Source organism: Puma concolor, chromosome D2 (assembly GCF_028749965.1).
Source record: "Puma concolor isolate L17-30 chromosome D2, mPumCon1.1.hap2, whole genome shotgun sequence".
Taxonomy (NCBI): domain Eukaryota; kingdom Metazoa; phylum Chordata; class Mammalia; order Carnivora; family Felidae; genus Puma; species Puma concolor.
The window spans coordinates 63,131,466-63,152,229 of NC_141677.1; the positions used below are offsets into that span (position 1 = coordinate 63,131,466).

At 36.0% G+C, this 20,764-nt stretch overlaps 1 protein-coding gene across 2 annotated transcripts in view; it reads left to right on the plus strand.

Moving 5' to 3' along the window:
- SLK (STE20 like kinase) overlaps nt 1–20,764 on the plus strand; it is a 57,430-nt gene that overhangs the window by 10,300 nt on the left and 26,366 nt on the right. For both annotated transcript variants that reach the window (XM_025918038.2, XM_025918039.2), the window contains exons 2-8: nt 10,440–10,604; nt 13,036–13,084; nt 13,437–13,586; nt 17,710–17,782; nt 17,947–18,141; nt 19,128–19,209; nt 20,473–20,601. In XM_025918038.2, the coding sequence (XP_025773823.1) occupies nt 10,440–10,604; nt 13,036–13,084; nt 13,437–13,586; nt 17,710–17,782; nt 17,947–18,141; nt 19,128–19,209; nt 20,473–20,601 (843 nt within the window). The remainder of the gene's footprint in view (nt 1–10,439; nt 10,605–13,035; nt 13,085–13,436; nt 13,587–17,709; nt 17,783–17,946; nt 18,142–19,127; nt 19,210–20,472; nt 20,602–20,764) is intronic.

Consider the following 20,764-nt stretch of genomic DNA (forward strand, 5'->3'; position numbering starts at 1 on the left):
TTTTTGTCATGTTTATTTATTTTTTTAGAGAGAGAAAGGGAGGGAGGGAGGAAGGGGCAAAGAGAGAGAATCCCAACCAGGCTTGTGCTGTCAGTGAGGAGCCAATGCAGGGCTCAGATCCACAAACCATGAGATCATGACCCAAGCTGAAATCAAGAGTCAGACGTTCAACCAGCTGAGCCACCCAGGTGCCCCAATGGTGTATTACATGTTTAAAAGTTGTTCTGTGCTGACAGCTCAGAGCCTGAAACCTGCTTCACATTGTGTGTCTCCCTCTCTCCCTCTCTCTGCCCCTCCCTCCCTTCCTCTCTCTCTCTCTCTCCCCCCCTCTTCCCTTCAAAAAAAATTAATAAAAATGTTAAAAGTTGCTAAGAGACTAGATCTTTTTTTTTTTAATTTTTTTTTTCAACGTTTATTTATTTATGGGACAGACAGAGACAGAGCATGAACGGGGGAGGGGCAGAGAGAGAGGGAGACACAGAATCGGAAACAGGCACCAGGCTCCGAGCCATCAGCCCAGAGCCTGACGCGGGGCTCGAACTCACGGACCGCAAGATCGTGACCTGGCTGAAGTCGGACGCTTAACCGACTGCGCCACCCAGGCACCCCAACTAAGAGACTAGATCTTAAAAGTTGTCATCACAGGGGTGCCTGGGTGGCTCAGTTGGTTGAGCATCCCGACTCTTGGTTTCGGCTCGTGTCACGATGTCATGGTTTATGAGTTTGAGCCCCGTGTCTTCTCTTTGTTGACAGCATGAGCCTGCTTGGGATTTCCCTCTCTCTCTCTCTCTCTCTCTCTCTCTCTCTCTCTCTCTCTCTGCCCCTTCCCCACGGAATGTTCACTCTTTCTGTCTCTCTGAAAATAAATAAGTAAACTTACAATACAGCATTGTTAATTCTAGTCACCATGCTGTACATTATATCCATGTAACTTATTATTTTATAACTGGTAATTTGGTACTTTTGACCTCCTTCCCCCATTTCTCCTACCCTTACCCCCTGCCTCTGGCAACCACCTGTCTGTTGTCTGTATCTGTGAGCTTGGTTTTTTGTTTGTGTTTTTAGATTCCACATATCAGTGAGATCATATGGTATTTATCTGACTTTTTTCACTTAGCATAATGCCTTCAAGTTCCAACCATGTTGTTACAAATGGACCCACATAACCTGGGTCATACTTTTAAATACTCTTCTGCACCATTACTTTATTTCACTTAACAGTTTCCCTTTTCACGTTTTCTTTCTCCCTCCATATATTCATTTTTTTCTCTCTCTTTTTCTATGAAAGGAGAAAGAAAGTCTCCTTTCAGTCAAGTAATTATTTTTATATCATGCTGTTAGAGTTATTTGGCATTTATTAAATATTATGCTTTCTACTCAATACCACATGAAGTCTAAATTCCTAGCACATAGACATTTATGTTTTAAAGAGGTAACTGAGACTTAGGATTGTAAAAATAACTTTAACATGCTGGCTTTTCTTTTTTCTTTCCTTGTAAAATTCATGGTGAGTTCCTTACCTTAACACCATGCATTTTAGTCCTTTATAATTTTAGATTTCAGAATATTTGTGTGGAAATTATCATCCCTAATATATAAAAACCTTTATTTTTCTTGAAATAAGTGAGAAGACTGTGTGATCTGAGAAGTGGTGAAACATTTTGGAAAGTGCAGATTTAGCCAATGTTATCTTATTATTGACATCATTTTGTTGGTGGTTATCTTGACCGATCAAAGACTAAGTTTTGAATAAATAACCAGAACATGGGATGCTTGAGTGGCTCAGTTGGTTAAGCATCTGATTCTCAATTTCAGCTCAGGTCATGATCTCAAAGTTTGTGAGTTTGAGCCCCACATGGGGCTCTGTGCTGACACTGTGGAGTATCCTTGGTATCTCTCTCCCTTTCTCTCTGCCCCTCTCCTGCTTGCATGCATTTGCTTGCTCTCTCTCAAAATAAGTAAATTAACTTTAAACAAAAATAACCAGAACAATATAAATAAAATGGTGTTTTGAAATATAAAGAGAATATAAGGTGTATTCCTTTCACTTTTGCAGAATTGAGAAAATGACATTAAAATGGTTTTTTGAGAAAGGATTTCTGTAATATTTTACAGAAATTTTGGAAAGTGCATGTACAGTCAGTACTCATTATTTGCAGATTCTCTATTTGTGAATTTGTCTGTTGTTAAAATATATTTGTAGCCCCAAAGTCTATACTCAGTGCTTTCAGTCATTTGCATGTATGTGCAGAGCTGCAGAGAGTGAGTGTACACATTCCCAGCTGAGATGTAACAGAGTGACACTCTGCCTTCTTGTTTCAGCTCTCACACAGCTTTGACCGGAAGATGAGAGACAGTAGAGGGCAGTGCAGTGTAGTGTAAGAAGTCTGGCTTTGGTGGGACGCCTGGGTGGCGCAGTCGGTTAAGCGTCCGACTTCAGCCAGGTCACGATCTCGCGGTCCGTGAGTTCGAGCCCCGCGTCAGGCTCTGGGCCGATGGCTCGGAGCCTGGAGCCTGCTTCCGATTCTGTGTCTCCCTCTCTCTCTGCCCCTCCCCCGTTCATGCTCTGTCTCTCTCTGTCCCAAAAATAAATAAAAAACTTTGAAAAAAAAAGTTTTTAAAAAAAAAGTCTGGCTTTGGTCCCATTTGGATGGGATTTGAATTGTAACTGTACACCTATTTTGGGGCTGCCTCAAGCAAGGCACTTCTGAATCTTGTTTTCTCCTTTGTAAAATAAAGAGGATGGAATCTCCCAGGATGAATTATTTTTAGGATATAAGGTTATAATCTATATCAGATATGTTTGTTTGTGTACATATTTCTCCTAGGAATGGGTCAGTATCTGCTAACAGTGTTCATACCCATAACTACTTTACGTCTATAGCGACTTTGGAGAACTACCACAAATAATGGAAATCAACTGGATGTCTTTACTAAGTGATGTTGAATAATTTTACTTATTTGACACTTGTTCCTATCAAAATCTTACCAGGACTCTGAAGAGATCACTAGAATTAGCCTATAATCGGAAACAGGTAGGAAACAGGTAGCAGTAGTATCAAAAGTCAAACCGTATGTTTTCTTCAGTGCTGTTTCCTCTCTTCTCACTTAACAGTTCTTTGGAACTCTAGATATTTATTACCTAGATACTTCATACTACTCTGTTCCTTCATTCTCTCGTCTGTCACCCTGATCAATTTTAGAAGGATTATGCCAACTATTATTGTTTTTCAGCTCCAAACACACCCTTCTCTGCCCTGCTTTGTAATACTATTGTGAGATTCTGCAGAACTCATTTCTACCTTGCCAGATGCTCACTTTTAGGTTTCACAAGTACAGGGTGCTAGAGGGAGGCTGCAAGGTGGAGGAGGAAGAAGGGACTCGCACCTTTCTCTCTGTTTCTTGGGGGCTCCCTGTCTGCTTTTCTGTTAGTGTGACCACCATTCTGGTGGAGTTCTTCATCCTAGCAACAGCAGTTTCTCTAGATAGCAGCAGTTGAATCCAGTTAATAGTTTTTCCGGTACTCAAGAGCTGGCCTCATCATAACCCTTCATAACACCAGCTGCAGTTGGCTAGCCCCCCTTCCTCAAAAGGTACCCCAGTCCCATAGGACCCCTCTTCCAAAATCAGAGAGGTTGACACCAGCTGAGCAGCACTCTCCTCAGGGATCTGAGTTTCAGCTGTTTAGAACCTTCCCTGCAAGCCTCTGGGTTTTAATAATTCCAGTCTCTTACCTTGACTCTAGTCCTGTGGGTGGTAGCTTTCCCCTGTAGTTGTTACATCCCTCATTTTTCTCATTCTTTATCTTTTTAGTTGTCTACATATCAACATAGTTAACAATGACATTGTCTCTATTAAAATATATTGATTTCTTCCTCTGGTGGGGCCTTTTCTGATACAAAGATTAAATAAGTTAATTGGAGAGTGCAGAGAGCAATGTTTGGTGCAAGGTAATTACTCAGGGAATAATATCATCTAAAGCTTAATGGATATTATTATATAGACTATCATACTTGGAAGAATTTCAGATTTTTATAACCTGTTTTTTTTTGCAAAACACTAAAATTTCCAGTTTAACTACATAGCTCAAAAAACATAATCATTGAATTTATTAATCTTGATATGCTTGTCATCTTCTCGTGAGGTCTAACTTAACTACCCTATTTAAATTGTAACTTCTTCCCTGTGTACCTGCCCACTCAGCCATCTCCTCATCTTTCTTATTACCTTATTTTTCCCGTAGTATAATTACTAATATATTTTTTATTTCCCTATTGACTATCCTCTCCCTACAGTTATAAGTATCATGAGGGCAGAGAGATTTTGGTATATTCTTTATATTGTCCGTATCTGGAACAGTACCTGACACATAGAAGGCATTCAATAAGTATTTATTGAAAGAATGAATTGATTTTAGCAGATCAACTCTTGAGTACACTTTCAGTAGATCTTTATACTGTATTTCTTTCCTACAACCATGTTTGTGGAATGTTGTGTTTGTGTTTCTACAGCTCTGACTAGTGTCTTGTATGTAGTTGATGTTTATGAACTATGATTTTGATTGTTTGGTTTTTGTATTTTGTTGTGGTTGTGTATCTTTATACACTGGACAGTTAGGGTCTTACCTCTTGGTAGGAGGAGGAATAAATACCTTTGAACTCTCAGCCTTTAGACAAATCATCCAAATCAGTAAATCACTCTCAGTGATTATTGAAGTGATTGAATTAATTTCTCTCTCTTTTTATTTTTTGTCTTTTAGATTCTTTTTAATTAATTAATTTGTTCATTTTTATTTTTTGGTCTTCCCCTTTTGATTGACTAACACTTCTGTGTTACTAAAAAAGTCATCTATATTTTCTGTGCTGATGTTTAAGTTGCCAGCTGAGAATTGTATTGAAATATATTTCTCATTATGTAAGTATGAAAGAGCTTTAGAAAATGTAGGAATATAGAAAGAAAGTAAATGAAGGTTTAAAAATCACTTATATTCTTACCACCCAGGAAATAACCACTGTTAAAACAAGTGTAATATAAGAGGATATAGTTTTTACCCTGCTTCTTTTAGAACATGAAACCAGTTCAGGAAACTCATTGTTTTCCCTGCAGTCACTTACTTGTTTATATAACATAGCCAGGCTTTATTCATGATCCATGAAAATAAAAACATACTGATTTTTAAGTGATCATGACTGATCTTTGAAAACTTTTTATCAGAAGTTATATCTTATTTATCTATTTATGAGAGAGGGAGAGAGAGAGCGCGAGCGAGCCAGGGAGGGGCACAGAGAGAAGGAGAAAGAATCTCAAGGAAGGACGTGGGGCTCGAACCCACGAACTGTGAGATCATGACCTGAGCTGAAATCAAGAGTTGGATACTTAACTGACCAAGCTACCCAGGCACCCCAGTTATATCTTCTTTAAATTAATATCTGGGTATTCATTATTCCACTATTAACATTTGTTTAGTTATTACATTAAATCTTTATATGAAGAATTTTTGTGCTTTGAGTTAGGTGAAGCTGTTTCTTTTTTTAACATTTTATTTGTTCAAAGTATAGTTTCACACATTTACCAGTATTTATTTCAATTTTGATTTTCCGAGTTCTCTAGAACCAGATCCTGATAAGTAATCAAGTTATTTCCAAGCAATAATGTAAGAGACACTGTATTTTCTTTTTTTTTTTAATTTTTTTTTTAAGTTTTTTTTTTTCCAACGTTTATTTATTTTTTGGGACAGAGAGAGACAGAGCATGAATGGGCGAGGGGCAGAGAGAGAGGGAGACACAGAATGGGAAGCAGGCTCCAGGCTCTGAGCCATCAGCCCAGAGCCCGACGCGGGGCTCGAACTCACGGACCGCGAGATCGTGACCTGGCTGAAGTCGGACGCTTAACCGACTGCGCCACCCAGGCGCCCCGAGACACTGTATTTTCTTAAGTTTATTTATTTTGAGGGTGGCGGAGGGGCAGGGAGAGAGGGAGAGAGAACCCCAAGCAGGCTCAGCACTGACAGTGCCCCACTGTGGGGCTCAAACTCAGGAACCATGAGATCATGACCCAAGCTGAAGTCAAACTCTTAACTGACTGAGCCACCGCAGGCACCCTGACACGCTTTATTTTCTAATGTTACTTTCATTTATTACTTATAGTAAACCAAGTGGTACCTTGTTGGCTTAATTTTATCCAGAGGAATGGAATAATGAAATTTGTTACTATAAAGAAGTTTAGAGAGGCTCCTGGCTGGCTCATTTGGAAGAACATGTGACCCTTGATCTTAGGATTGTGATTTCAAGCCCCATGTTAGGTATAGAGGTTACTTAAAACTTTAAAAAAATTTATTTCTTAAAAGAACTTTAAAGGTTATCTAGTGTTAATTATTTTTTCCATTCCATTTACAAGGCACATCTTTAAAATCTTAAAGGACATCAGTAGAAGCGTGCAGAAGCAGGATGACTTTTAACCCCACATGGTCTCCTAAGGGCTCATATATTATAGTGTTTCTGTTCAAGGACAGCTCCTCTGGTCTTTTTCCTCCCAAAGTATTACAGTAAAATAGTGAGAGAACGGCTTACCTCTCACTGGCTTGTTTCCTCTGGCTCAGAAGACGATGAATTCTAATTATCTTTGGCTCCACTGTAGTCTCTTTCTTTGAGAGACAAACTTGATACCATGTTTCGCTAGTTGTGACAGACTTTTTTACTTTTTGACATCTTTGGAAGGGATCTGTCTTTTATCCAAAGATGCCTTCATATTTTTGTTGGCCAGGGTGGAAGTCTTGCTCTCTTTGTCATTGCCTGTGCATTGTGAACTTAGTTGTATCCCTAGTGTCATGTAGTTGCAGCCTCTTGATGTTTCAATCAGTAAACTATTTAAGTGCCTTTGGAAGAAAGAATGTGAGGACTGATTGTTACCTAAAAATCTTGTAGCATCTGTGTTAAGATCAAGACAGTATCAGTATTATAATTGGAAAACAGGAGTCTATGGTTTCAAAGAAAATTTTGGTGACAGTAGTAGGGGAGCACTCTTTTAAGAAATGCTGCATCACCAAAGCTTTTAATGGCCAGAGAATGATGTCCTGTGGAAAAACACAGACATTAGATAACTGAGTGACAAAGTGTTTCAGAAGTGTTCAACTTAAATACCAAAAGGCGTTTAATTTCTTACATATGCACAAGGAGAATGGATACATATTAACCATCTTTGTCTGAATGTGTCCAAAAGAGCTCTCTTTAAAAAGGTGTAAGAATTCAAAATGATAAAATCTTGTCATAGTTTAATTCGCAGATTTTCTTCCTTAATGGAACATAAGATAGTGGTGCATCTTAAAAGGCATCCTAGATTTGACAAAATGTGGTAGATCAGACTATTCTTCTAGAGTGGTAGTGATGACCAGTATAAAGTTCTCTTTTTATACAAAACATATTTTCTGAACCCTGAGCCTTAGGGTTATTTAATTACTTAAGTAGTAATTAGTACTACTTTTTACTTTTGTTTTTTCTTAAGTAAAACATAGCAACAATCTACTTAGGAAAATTACCATATACAGGCTGATACCTGCTTTATCTTTTCATCATCATTTCCAAGGTTAGATGATAGATCCCTAAGAAATCTCCCATATACTGATACAATTTTTGGTACTTTATTGCATCTGTAAAAATAATCCATTCATTTAAAAAATTCAAACAGTATGAAAAATACAAAAAAAGTAAAAAATACTTGAAATTCCACCATTCTCACTGATGATGTCTCTCCAGATACTTCTTGTGCAGCTATTTGTATGTGAAAGTGGATGTATACTTTCTGTAAAATTGCTTACCTCTCATGTTTAGCAACTTGCCTTTGTTCCATTCAGTGTTATATTATAGCTATTGTTACATCTGAAATATTAATTGATTAGTTATTGATTTTAATGGCTGCATAATTTTCCATTGTAGAACTGTGCTGAATTATTTAAGCAGGTTCCTGTTAATGGACATTTATGGTCATTCAGTTTTCTTTACTCTAAATAGTGTGTTGATGAATATTTTTGTGTATGCATATTTTTTATTTTATAAAATTATCTCCTTATGATAAATTCTTAAAAGTAGGATTTGGACATTATATATTGAAATTTTTATTAGTAGCTTTTAAAAGTTTGGTATTTTTTTAAAGGGTAATAGATGCAGTTTTGCTGAAGCAATGATAATATATAATATTGAAATGTCTTTTAAAAACCTACTTAGTATTTTAAGATCTGATTCCTAATTTTTAAACAAATGATCTTGGCTCCTGTAGCATACTTGGAAACCTTTCATTTATAATAAATGGAAGTGAAAAGTTACTCAACCAAAGAAAGAAAATAGAAGAGTTAAAGTACTAAGTACAAAGAAAAATATAGAAAATGGAAGGAAGGGAGGAAGGGAGGAAAGAAGGAAAGAAAGAAAGAAAAGAAAAGAAAAGAAAGAAAGAAAGAAAGAAAGAAAGAAAGAAAGAAAGAGAAAAAATGGAAAAGTTAACGTACTAAGTATAAAGAAAAATAAACTGATGGAAAGATAGGAAAACTGGAAAGGGTAATAGAATGATTCAGATAAAGAAAGGGCTTTGGAAACAGACCTAGATTTGAATCCTGATTTTGCCTCTTAGTGCATGACCTTGGGGAAGCTTTTTGATTTCTCCAAGTTTGTATGTCCCCCTCTAAGGATAATAACATATCACATAGTTGGTGTGAGGATTAAATAATAGGAATAATTATAGCTAACATTATTGAATTCTTACTATCTGTGGCAGGCATTTTATTAAATGTTTATATGTATTTTTTCACTTGGCTAATACTTAATTTTCACAAACTTGTGCGATGTTAATATGTTTTACTGATAAGGAAACTAAAACAGAGATTTTTTAAGTTGCCTCAGGCAACATGGTAAGTGGCAGAATCAGAATTTGAACTTTGTCTGACCAGTAGACAAAGAGCCTGCAGTGTAAAACACTATTCTATGTGTATACAAAACACTTAGCACAGTGCATAGCATATGTGAGTTAATATACATGTTGAGGCTATCTTTTAAAAATAAGCATGTCAAGAGAATGAGAAGACAAGCCACTGACTGGGAGAAAATATTTGCAAAAACATATCTGATAAAGGATTGTTACCCAAAATATATAAATAACTCTTAAAACTGAGCAATTAGAAAATCAACAGTTTCATTAAAAACTGAGCCAAATATGGGGTCCCTGGGTGGCTCAGTCGGTTAAGTGTCCGACTTTGGCTCAGGTCATGATCTCATAGTTCCATGAGTTTGAGCCCCGCATCATGCTACGTGCTGACAGCTAACACCTGGAGCCTGCTTCGGATTCTGTGTCTTCTTGTCTCTCTGTCCCTCCTTGTTCTCTCTCTCTTTCTCTCTCTCTCTCAAAAATAAATATTAAAAAAAATTTTTTTTTAAAATGAGCCAAGTATCTGGACAGACACCTCACTAGAGAAGGTGGCCAGTAAGCATATGAAAGGATGCTTATATTATTATATATTAGGAAATTGCAAATTAAAAAAGGAGAAACCACTGCATACCTTTAGAATGACAAAAAATTCATACTGACAACACCAAGTGCAGGCGAGCATGTGTGGAGCAACAGGAACTCTTGTTCATTGCTGGTGGGAATGCAAAATGGTACAGTTTGGCAATTTCTTATAAAACTAAACAGAGTCTTACCATATGATCTAGAAATTGTGTTCCTTGGTGTTTACCCAAAGAAGTTGAAAACTTAGGTCCACACAAAAACCTGCACATGGATGTTTATAGCAGCTTTATTCATAATTGCTAACACTTGGAAATATCCAAGATGCTTTCAGTGGATGAATGGATAAACAAACTGGCACATCTATATGTAATGGACTATTTAGTCCTAAAAAGAAATGAACTATTAAACCATGATAAGACATGAAGGAAATTTAAATGCATGTTACTAAGTGAAGGAAGCCAATCTGAAAAGGCTACATACTGTATGATTCCAGTTATGTGATAATTCTAGAAAAGCTAAACTGTGGATGCAGTGAAATGATCACTGGTTGATAGTGGTTAGGAAAAAGGGAGGGATGAATAACCTGAGCATAGAGGTTATTTAGAGCAGTGAAACCATTCTGTATGATATAATGGTAGATACATATCATACATTTGTCAAAATGCATAGAGTACACACTAAGAGTGAATCCTAATGTAAACGTGGTCTTTGGGGATGATGTGTCAATGAAGGTTCATCAGTTGTAACAAATGTACTACTGTGGGGCAGGATGTTGATAATGGGAGAGGCTGTGCATTTGTAGGGGCTGGGGCTACATGAGAACACTCCAGCTTTGCTGTGAACCCAAAACTACTCTAAAAAGATAAAGTTTATTTTAAAAAGAAAATAAAATTTAAAAAGTCAAGTATACATTATAAGTGTGACACTTGTGATGCTTTCATTTTTAGGCTCAGAATAAAGAGACCAATGTTTTAGCTGCTGCAAAGGTGATTGACACGAAATCTGAAGAAGAACTTGAAGATTACATGGTTGAGATTGATATATTAGCATCTTGTGATCATCCAAATATAGTCAAACTTCTAGATGCCTTCTATTATGAGAACAATCTTTGGGTAACTATTTTCTATTGATATTATTATAAGAGCCAAAATGAGTTAATTGTCTGAAAGAGATTTCTAAGTTGTGGTAGTCTATTTTATGTATTATCTCTTCTGTTTTATTACTTATGTTACTTGAATGGGAGTTGATCTGATGAGAGGGTCATTAACAACATAATTATCCTAGCTTCAGCAGATGTTCAGATGAATATTTCAAGTGTTTATTTCTGAGAGAGACAGAGACACAGAGCATGAGCAGGGGAGGGGCAGAGAGAGGGGGAGACACAGAATCCGAAGCAGGCTTCAGGCTCTGAGCTGTCAGCACAGAGCCCGACGCGGGGCCCAAACTCACGAACTGTGAGATCATGACCTGAGCCGAAGTTGGACGCTTAACCAGCTGAACCACCCAGGCGCCCCTCAAATGAATATTTCAAATTGTACAGTATTTCATGATTGTTTGACATTGGACCCAAATGGAGAAACTTGGTTAAGAATATTAAATTTTCTAAATTATGAAATTAAATGAGTTCTCTTGTTTGTAATTTAAATTTAGGCATTTAAATTTTTTGGAAATTTGTTTTCTTAGAAATTGTTTTAAATTTCTTATCCTAAACTTTTTGTAAATCGTAATAAATTACAGAATACTTATTAGAAATATTAAATATTTATTTTCTATTCACCAGGCTCACCTTTGTGTTTTTTTTTGTTTTTTTTTTTAATTTTTTTTTCCCACGTTTTTATTTATTTATGGGACAGACAGAGACAGAGCATGAACGGGGGAGGGGCAGAGAGAGAGGGAGACACAGAATCGGAAACAGGCTCCAGGCTCCGAGCCATCAGCCCAGAGCCCGACGCGGGGCTCGAACTCACGGACCGCGAGATCGTGACCTGGCTGAAGTCGGACGCTTAACCGACTGCGCCACCCAGGCGCCCCACCAGACTCACCTTTGAATAGTAGTAGTACCTAAGGCTGAATATATAAATTTTGTTCATTTTTAGAAAACATTAGGCACAAGTGCATATAGAAATAAAATATTTATTATAATAGCTGGTCAACCATTTGCTCCAAACTGACACTCATTTAATCAAGATGGCTTTCTGAAATGGAGTTTCTTTTTTCCTTGAAGGACAGTGTTATGAGAGAAATGCTAAGAGTATGTAGTAGAAGTAATATCTGATTGGAAATCAAAAGCCCTATATTTTTTGATCCTGGTGTTGCTATGTTGAATAAGTCAGTTAACCTTTGAGTGTATTTACTCATCTATAAGATGAGTAATGACCTATTTTTCAAATGATATAATGAATTTGAAAACCATCTGTAACTGGCAAACACCTGTAAAAAAATAAGAGTATTGTTATACAAAAGGGAAAAAGCAGGAAGCTACACAATTTGACAAGCTAAGTAATTAAAAAAACTATCTTATAATTATCATCAGTGTGGTGTCCTCTAATATAGTTGTTCAGGGCTCTAGCAGAATGTTCCCGGAGATTCTAATGAAAATGAATTCCTAGATAATAACCAGATAAGATCTTTACTTGAGATTGTTGCAAAATAAAAAGTTGGACAACTGTGAGATATAGTCTAGTGGGAGAGATTGATATTAATTATCTATAATTAATAATTCAATGAATTATGATATATATAAAATTACAGGGGCGCCTGGGTGGCGCAGTCGGTTAAGCGTCCGACTTCAGCCAGGTCACGATCTCGCGGTCCGGGAGTTCGAGCCCCGCGTCAGGCTCTGGGCTGATGGCCCAGAGCCTGGAGCCTGTTTCCGATTCTGTGTCTCCCTCTCTCTCTGCCCCTCCCCCGTTCATGCTCTGTCTCTCTCTGTCGCAAAAATAAATAAATGTTGAAAAAAAAAATTAAAAAAAAAAATTACAACTGTGATGGGATAAGAGAGAAATGTACATGGTGGTATATACCAGGGAGATCTGGGAAGGCCTCCCTCAGGATGTAATCACTGAACTATGATCTGAAGCTTTGTGTATGTCTGTGTGTGTGTGTGTGTATGTGTGTCTGTGTGTATTTTAACTAAAAGAAGTCTCTTAAGTATTTTTAGGATTTATTCCTATTAGTAAAGTTAAAAAATAGATTTGGTCACTTAAAACACAGTAGTTACATTAAAAATGAGTATAGTAAAATCTGTCGGTGGTAATGAGATGGATATATAATACTGTCCTGAATAAAAATTGTGTACCTAGTAATTTTAGAGAAGCAGGGACACTAAAAATGGTGATTTAAAAATGCACATATGTCTACAATGTGTTCTCTTTGTGCTTTCTCAAAATGTATATCATTAAGACTCTTAACTCTTTAAACAAAAAAAACCCTTTATGGTCAGTGTAATATTGTTTCCATAACCTAGTTATTTATCTTTTTGCTAAATTGAAGAAAAAATACTCACTGTCATGTTAGACACATGCTTTTTTTGTTTGCCTGCAGATCCTCATTGAATTTTGTGCAGGTGGAGCAGTGGACGCTGTGATGCTTGGTAAGCATCTTTTTATTCTTTATTTTGTTTATTTTATATTTTAAGTTATTCTTAAAGGATTTAAAACATTTATACATATATATCTTATTGAGTGAAGTTCAATAAATTAAGAAATCAGCTTAATTACATTTTATACTTTTAAATAATCGTTACAAAATTTCTAAAATGAAATGTTAAATATATGAGGAAAAGTAATCTTTGCAGATATTTAGTTCTTCTAAAATGAATTCATTGTAAAAAAAATAAATTCATTATGTGCAATCTTTGACAGTGATGGTAAAGATATACATATTATATTGCCGATGTGTTTTCACTAGATAACAGTGCAGATTTGTTTACCCTTTCCTTACAGAACTTGAGAGACCATTAACTGAGTCCCAAATACAAGTAGTTTGTAAACAGACTCTAGAGGCTTTGAACTACTTACATGATAATAAAATCATCCACAGAGATCTGAAGGCTGGCAACATTCTTTTTACCTTAGATGGAGATATTAAGTTGGGTAAGTTTCTTCCCTTAAATAAAACATTTGAATTTGTGCTGAGACTTTGCTCTAGATGTATGTGACTTAATACTGTTTAGTTATGGCTTAAATATGTAAAACATGGAGAATTACTCCATGTTAATTTTTTAAATATTTAAATATAAATAGTGGATAAATAATTATTCATTAACTCCCATAGTATAGACAACTAATGTAAAGATGCTTCAAAAAGAAAGGATGGATTTCATTTTCAAAAAGACAAGCTTTAAAAAGACTGGTTGGGGTGCCTGGGTGGCTCAGTTGGTTAAGCATCCAGCTCTTGATATGTCAGACTAACTTAGTTTTATCTTCATTTCCAAAACTCTAGTGGGTTTCTTTTCCCATGTTTAGTTTTATACTTTATTTTATAAGTATGGAATCTTAGCTAAGCTAACAAAGTAGATCTGAAATGGATGCCTAAAATAAGTATTGAGGACTAGAATTTTTAATTTTGTTTTTTACACTGAGGAAATAAATAACTTCATAAGAAGAAATAGATGTAGATTTTAGATGGAAAACGGATTAATTTCGTATGTACACACATACAAATGGAAGATACAGCCCTCTTTAAGTGCCCCCAAGATAGGACTTTTTAAAATATTTTTAATGTTTATTATTTTGAGAGGGAGAGAGACAGAGCACAGCAGGCGAGGGGCAGTGAGAGAGGGAGACACAGTCTCCAGGCTCTGAGCTGTCAGTACAGAGCCCAACACAGGGCTCGAACTCACAAACCATGAGATCATGACCTGAGCCGAAGTCGGGTACTTAACCAACTGAGCCACCCAGGCACCTTGTAGATACAAATTAAAAAATATATATATCTAGTGCTGAAGGGGCGCCTGGGTGGCTCAGTTGGTTGAGCATCTGACTCTGGATCACAGCTCAGGTTATGATTTCATAGTTTGTGAGTTCAAGCCCCATGTCTGGCTGTGTGCTGACAGCGCAAAGCCTGCTTGGAATTCTCTCTCTCCCTTCTATCCTCCCTCTCTTTCTGCCCCTCCCTTGCTCATGCTCACTTGTTTGCTCTCTTTAAAAATAAATTAAAAAAACGTAAAAAAGATAAGTAAAAATCTAGTGATGAAGTCTAAATTTGTGTAATTTGGAAGGACATGGAAAGGACAGAATATATTTAAAAGCCATCTTGATACCAGTGATCATAGTCATTTCACTTCACTTTTTTCATGACATCAAACAGGTATAATTTGATATACTAAATTTTAATCTTTTTATTATGAAATAAAGATACAGAAAACCACAAGAAATTGTGTAGCTTAGTGATTCTGTAGCATTGTAGATGATAGCTTTGTAACCACCACCTAGGTCAAGAAATAAAACTTTGTCAGGCACCCCAGCAGCTCTTCCATGTGTCCCATCTGAATCACTGTCCCTCTCTTCTCCACAGGTAACCTTTATCCTGACTTCTATAGTAATTACTTCCTTGCCTTTCTCTTTGGCTCTATCACCCAGTGCTCATCTCTCAAGTTTAGATGTGCTCATATTTGAAATCTGATTTTCTTTTTAAGTCTCTTAATTTATAGGTCTCCCCTACCGGCCATCTCTTTCTTTTCTGTACATTTTATTTATGGTGTGCATTCCCATGAGTGCCAAAATTGGTTCTTTGGGGGCAAAAAAGATCTTAGATATTACAATGCTTAGTAACTCTGCAAAGGCCCACGCTACACAAACAGTATATCTGTGGCGTTAAAATTCCGTGGGGGATAAGAGGATTAGGAAAAAAATGTCTAAAAAGGCTCCTTAGGAGCATGATGATGAAAAAAAGGTTGAGAAACACTGATCTATGAGACCTGAGTGTTGGACCTGTAGAGTTTCCCTCAACCTGCATTTTGCTAATTGCATATTCATGATCATTTGTAGTAAGTTCCTCTGTGTATTTCCTTCAGATTTGCAGATAAATAAGGTCTCAAGTTTGATTGTTTGGCAAGACTATATATAGGTGGTTTTGTGTCCTTTCATTGGGCGGCACATATGTTTTGCTTTTATTGTATTGTATTGTATTGTATTTATTAGCAGCTCTTGATGCATAATGCCTAGATCTGTTCTTTGAGTTGAAAAATGAATTGTCACTTTGTTTTCGTTTATTTTTTGATAATAATTTTGATAGAATTATTCACCAATTATTTCATTATTTTTATTTATCCTTATTATAAAATTAGGAATAATTATATGAAATGACACTTCCCTTCAACTGGTTATTCAGGAGTGTAGTTCATATGGACAAGACAGGAAAAATGCTTGATTCCTTCTTTTTATTTATGTAACTTGGAAGACCATGAATTGGTTCTCTCTTATCCTCAATTAGGACCAGTATTTTTAAAAATATTAATTCATAAATTTAATTTTATAGATTTCAAATCTATAATTTTTTTAATGTTTATTTATTTGAGAGAGAGCATACATGTGTGCGTGTAAATTGGGAAGGGAGGGAGGGAGGGAGGGAGGGAGGGAGAAAATTCCAAGCAGGCTTCATGCTTAGCACATAGCCTGATTTGGGGCTCGATCTTGCCATCATGAGATCATTACCTGAGCCGATAACAAGAGTTGGGTGCCCCCAGATCTATAATTTTTATCCTTATTGAAGCTTAACATTGTACCATCTTTGGTCAATGGGAGCCTCTTCATGTTGGTATATTAATCTTTTTGATATGACTTTAGTAGACTTTGATAGCTTCGTTATCAACATCGTATAACAGTCTAACCTGTTAGGTTGAGATGTTTCAGGCTTGTCTTCTATATTTCTTGCCTCCAACCTGTAATTAGCCATTTCTTTAAGAAGTCCTGGTTTCTTTTAGTAGGATATGGTATTTCAAGATTATATCTGGGGTACTTGGGTGGCTCAGTCAGTTAAGCATCCGACTTCGGCTCAGGTCATGATCTCACATCTCCTGAGTTCGAGCCCTGCATCAGGCTCTTTGCTGATAGCTCGGAGCCTGGACCCTGCTTCCAGTTCTGTGTCTCCATCTCTCTCTCTCTCTCTCTCTCTCTCTCTCTCTCTCCCCCCCCCTTCCTCCCTCCCTCCCTCCTCTGCTCACACTCTGTCTCTGTTTCTCTCTCAAAAATAAACATTAAAAGAAAAAAAAGACTGCCTCTGAATGTTAGAGGTACTTAACAGTTTATGGATTGGTCATCATTCTGGGCCTTTCTAGAGGACAAAGCTAGGCTGTCATATGAGTTCCTACATATTTTCTGATCAAATTTAGGATAAGATGTGTTTTATTTTCTTTTTAACCTAACCACTCCTGTATTACATGTATATCTCCTTCTATCCTCAGAGTCCTGGTTCTTAAGGACATTGATGATAGATTTATAATATCCCATAATTACTCATTTTATTCCTGTTTTCATACGTTTAATGCTCATCACTGGTCCTTAATGTTAGTATTCTCTGTGATCATGTTGGTTGTCTGAAGTTCATTCTCTGGTAGATAACTCTGGAAGGGCTCTCCAAGTTCTTATATAATAACAGTTCCACCCATATTTATACTTTGAAGGTCGGTTTTGCTGGATAGAAAATCCTTGGCTTACATTTTGTTCCTTGAATCTGAAATATCTTACTCTTATTTTTCTGTTCTAAGTGTTGTTGTTGGAAAGTCTGATGATAATCTGATTTTATGTCTTTTTCAAGTTATGTGCTCTTTTTGCCTAGATGCCAAAGAATTTTTTTCTTCAAGGACTAATAATTTGACTATACTTTTCTCTAAATATGCTCTTATAATATTTATGCTTTTCACACTGTAGGAAAAATGTTTATGTCAGTTAATTGTAGCATGTAGTACTAGTTGTTTTGAAGTGGGTAGACTGGTTTATTTTAAAGTTACTTTTTTTTTTATCAGTTCTGAAGTATTCATGATCTGAAGATGTATAAAGGAGGTTAGTATATTAATGATGGGATATTTTATTTGACAGTTATTTTGGAGGGGGTTTGTCAAAATTAGGATGGTAGAGAAGTTACTCTTTCTGTTTTGTTTACCCTTTAATAAGAGTGGCCTTGTTAAAGACTTGAAATGCTTTTCCCTGTGTTAAATACAGTGAGCTTTGCTAAAAAAACTATCATTAATACTTTTGTATCATTGCTTATTTCAAGCGGATTTTGGAGTATCAGCTAAAAACACAAGGACAATTCAAAGAAGAGATTCCTTTATTGGCACACCATATTGGTATGTATTCATCTTTATGGATGTACTACTGTATTAGTTATGTTAGAAGCTATTATCACTCATTAATTTATCTACATAATTGATTATACTGTCTATCTTTTATGTGGCTTGCAATCAATATTCTTAAGCTAAACATCTTAACTTTCAATTCTCTGTCTGTACAGGATGGCTCCTGAAGTAGTCATGTGTGAAACATCTAAGGACAGACCCTATGACTACAAAGCTGATGTTTGGTCCCTGGGTATCACTCTAATAGAAATGGCTGAGATAGAACCACCTCATCATGAATTAAATCCAATGCGAGTGCTGCTAAAAATAGCAAAATCTGAGCCCCCTACATTAGCACAGCCATCAAAATGGTAAAATATTCTAAACAAAACCTTATACAAAGCAATACTTGATGTTTTATTCTTTGACCTTTTCAAGGGTAGATTTAGTTACCTGGTACAAAGACTGTAATGAGTAGAAAACTTGATTTTTGGTACTTTTTTTTTAAGAGTTAAGGACCATAGTTGTGCCTGGGTGGCTCAGTTGGTTGAGCATCCAACTCTTGATTTCAGCTCAGGTCATGGTCTCACGATCATGGGATTGAGTCCTGCTAAGCATGGAGCCTGCTTGGAATTCTCTCTCCCTCTGCCCCTACCCCACTCATGTGCATGTACTCTCTCTCTCAAAATAAATAAATACTCATTTAAAAAAAAAGAGTTAAGGGGCGCCTGGGTGGCGCAGTCGGTTAAGCGTCCGACTTCAGCCAGGTCACGATCTCGCGGTCTGTGAGTTCGAGCCCCGCGTCAGGCTCTGGGCTGATGGCTCGGAGCCTGGAGCCTGTTTCCGATTCTGTGTCTCCCTCTCTCTCTGCCCCTCCCCCGTTCATGCTCTGTCTTTCTCTGTCCCAAAAATAAAAAAAAAAAAAAAGTTGAAAAAAAAAAGAGTTAAGAACCATACAAACTCTTATAACTAACTCTTCTTATAAATTTGAAATCAGTGATTTGAGTTCTACACGAAACAACTGTATGTAGTACAGTATTTACTATGAGAAAGTGAGGCATATATGTGGTTGATTTATATTTGTGGAATTTAATATAATAGAAGAGTTTTGTGATTTTTGGCATATATGACTATCACAGTGGCTAAAACTATGACTACTTATATTTAATTTTGTATTTACAGATGATACCCTAGTATTTATCTTAATATTATTTTGAAATCTTGGTATTCTCATTAACTACTTATGTTGAATTAATACAATTACATACATCATAAAATACAAGCATAACATCAGAATTTTGTTTGATTTTAATAACAAAGTAAAATAGAATGTCATTGTTAAAATTTCATTTTGAAGGTCTTCAAATTTTAAGGACTTTCTAAAGAAATGCTTGGAAAAGAATGTGGATTCCAGGTGGAATACATCTCAGCTACTGCAGGTAAGATCAGAGTAATATGACAACAGCAAACTGTGTAATTATTTTAATATCTCATTGAGAAGAGTACAATTTCAGATTCAGTGTATTCTCTTTTCACTGGAGTTTCCCTATGGAAACTCAGAATACATTGTAAAATATGTTGTACACATACAATGTGTACAACATACTTGAATACAAGTAAACATTTGCTTTATAAACATATATGCTGCTTTACTAAAAGGCATTTAGCTTATAAGTCATTCCTTTTGTGCTTTTTTGATTTCAGTTTGTGTTCTTTTTATTTTGTTAGTTATTCCACTTTGTTAGTTACTTGCAGTTTTTCTCTCCAGTTACTAGAAAGCAAGCCCCTTGGGGCAGGGGTCATGAGCTAATTGATTTTTTTAAATATTTCTTACAGTGAGGATAATGTTCAGTAAATATTGCTGACTTTTTTAAAAAAAGTGTTAAAGTGATTAGATAATTTTGTTTTATAGCAGGACCTATTTGTAACATTTGAAATAGGAATTTGTTACATAATATAGGTGGACAAACAAAATGACAAATCTTGAGGCACTTACTGTTAGGTTGAGTTACTGTATAATTCCTGCATTACAGTGTATTAAGTTGATCTGTTTATCTCAGGGGAAAAAAGCAGAAGAAATTGCCTTCTTCTGTGCAACAGTACATCCCTAGAACACACTTTCTCTTACTATTTTTTTACCCTCACTTTAGAAGGTCTTAGGCTGTGACAGACACTGTTAAATGCTGCTGAGTATACAAAGGTGAATAAAATTTTTTCTTACTCTTAAGAGTGTTAGAACCATGTCAAGAAAGCAGTTATTTGCAAGACTCTAAACAAAACTCTAAGGCTTTTTGTAAACATTTTATTAAGGATTATACAGGATTTAAACATACTGTTGTTACTTTTAAAGAACTAAAAATGTACCAGTTTGAAACTTTTAAAATTTAATTTTAATTTAATTTAATTTAAAATTTCAAACATACAGAAACGTACATGCACCTATTATCCAGATATGTGGTACCATTTTTGACCTATTTCCTTCAGATTCTTTAAAAAAGATGTATAGTTGTAGGCAGTCCCTATTCCTGCTCAATCCCTTTCTTCTTCCTTGCCCAGATGTAACATCATCTGAAGTTTTTTATATTTTTCTTACTCATGTGTTCATATTTTTACCGCATAATAATGTGTATTTTTTGTGTTTGAAATTTTATAAGCCAGCATTTCAGCTGTTAGTAAGTGTGTTCTTCTTAATGATCAAACAGCATCCTTTTGTTACGGTTGATTCCAACAAACCAATTCGAGAGCTGATTGCAGAGGCAAAGGCTGAAGTAACAGAAGAAGTTGAAGATGGCAAAGAGGAAGATGATGATGAGGAAACAGAAAATTCTTTGGTCAGTATTTAGAAAGGAAATGTCATTTAGGTAATATTGAGGGTTGGGTTTTTAGGTGTGATTGCACCTGTATGTAAGGATTAATTGTAATCGATAGCAGTACAAAAGTGTTAATTTTAGGGGTGAAGATTAACAAGTTTGCTCCTTGCTCACCATTTTTGTC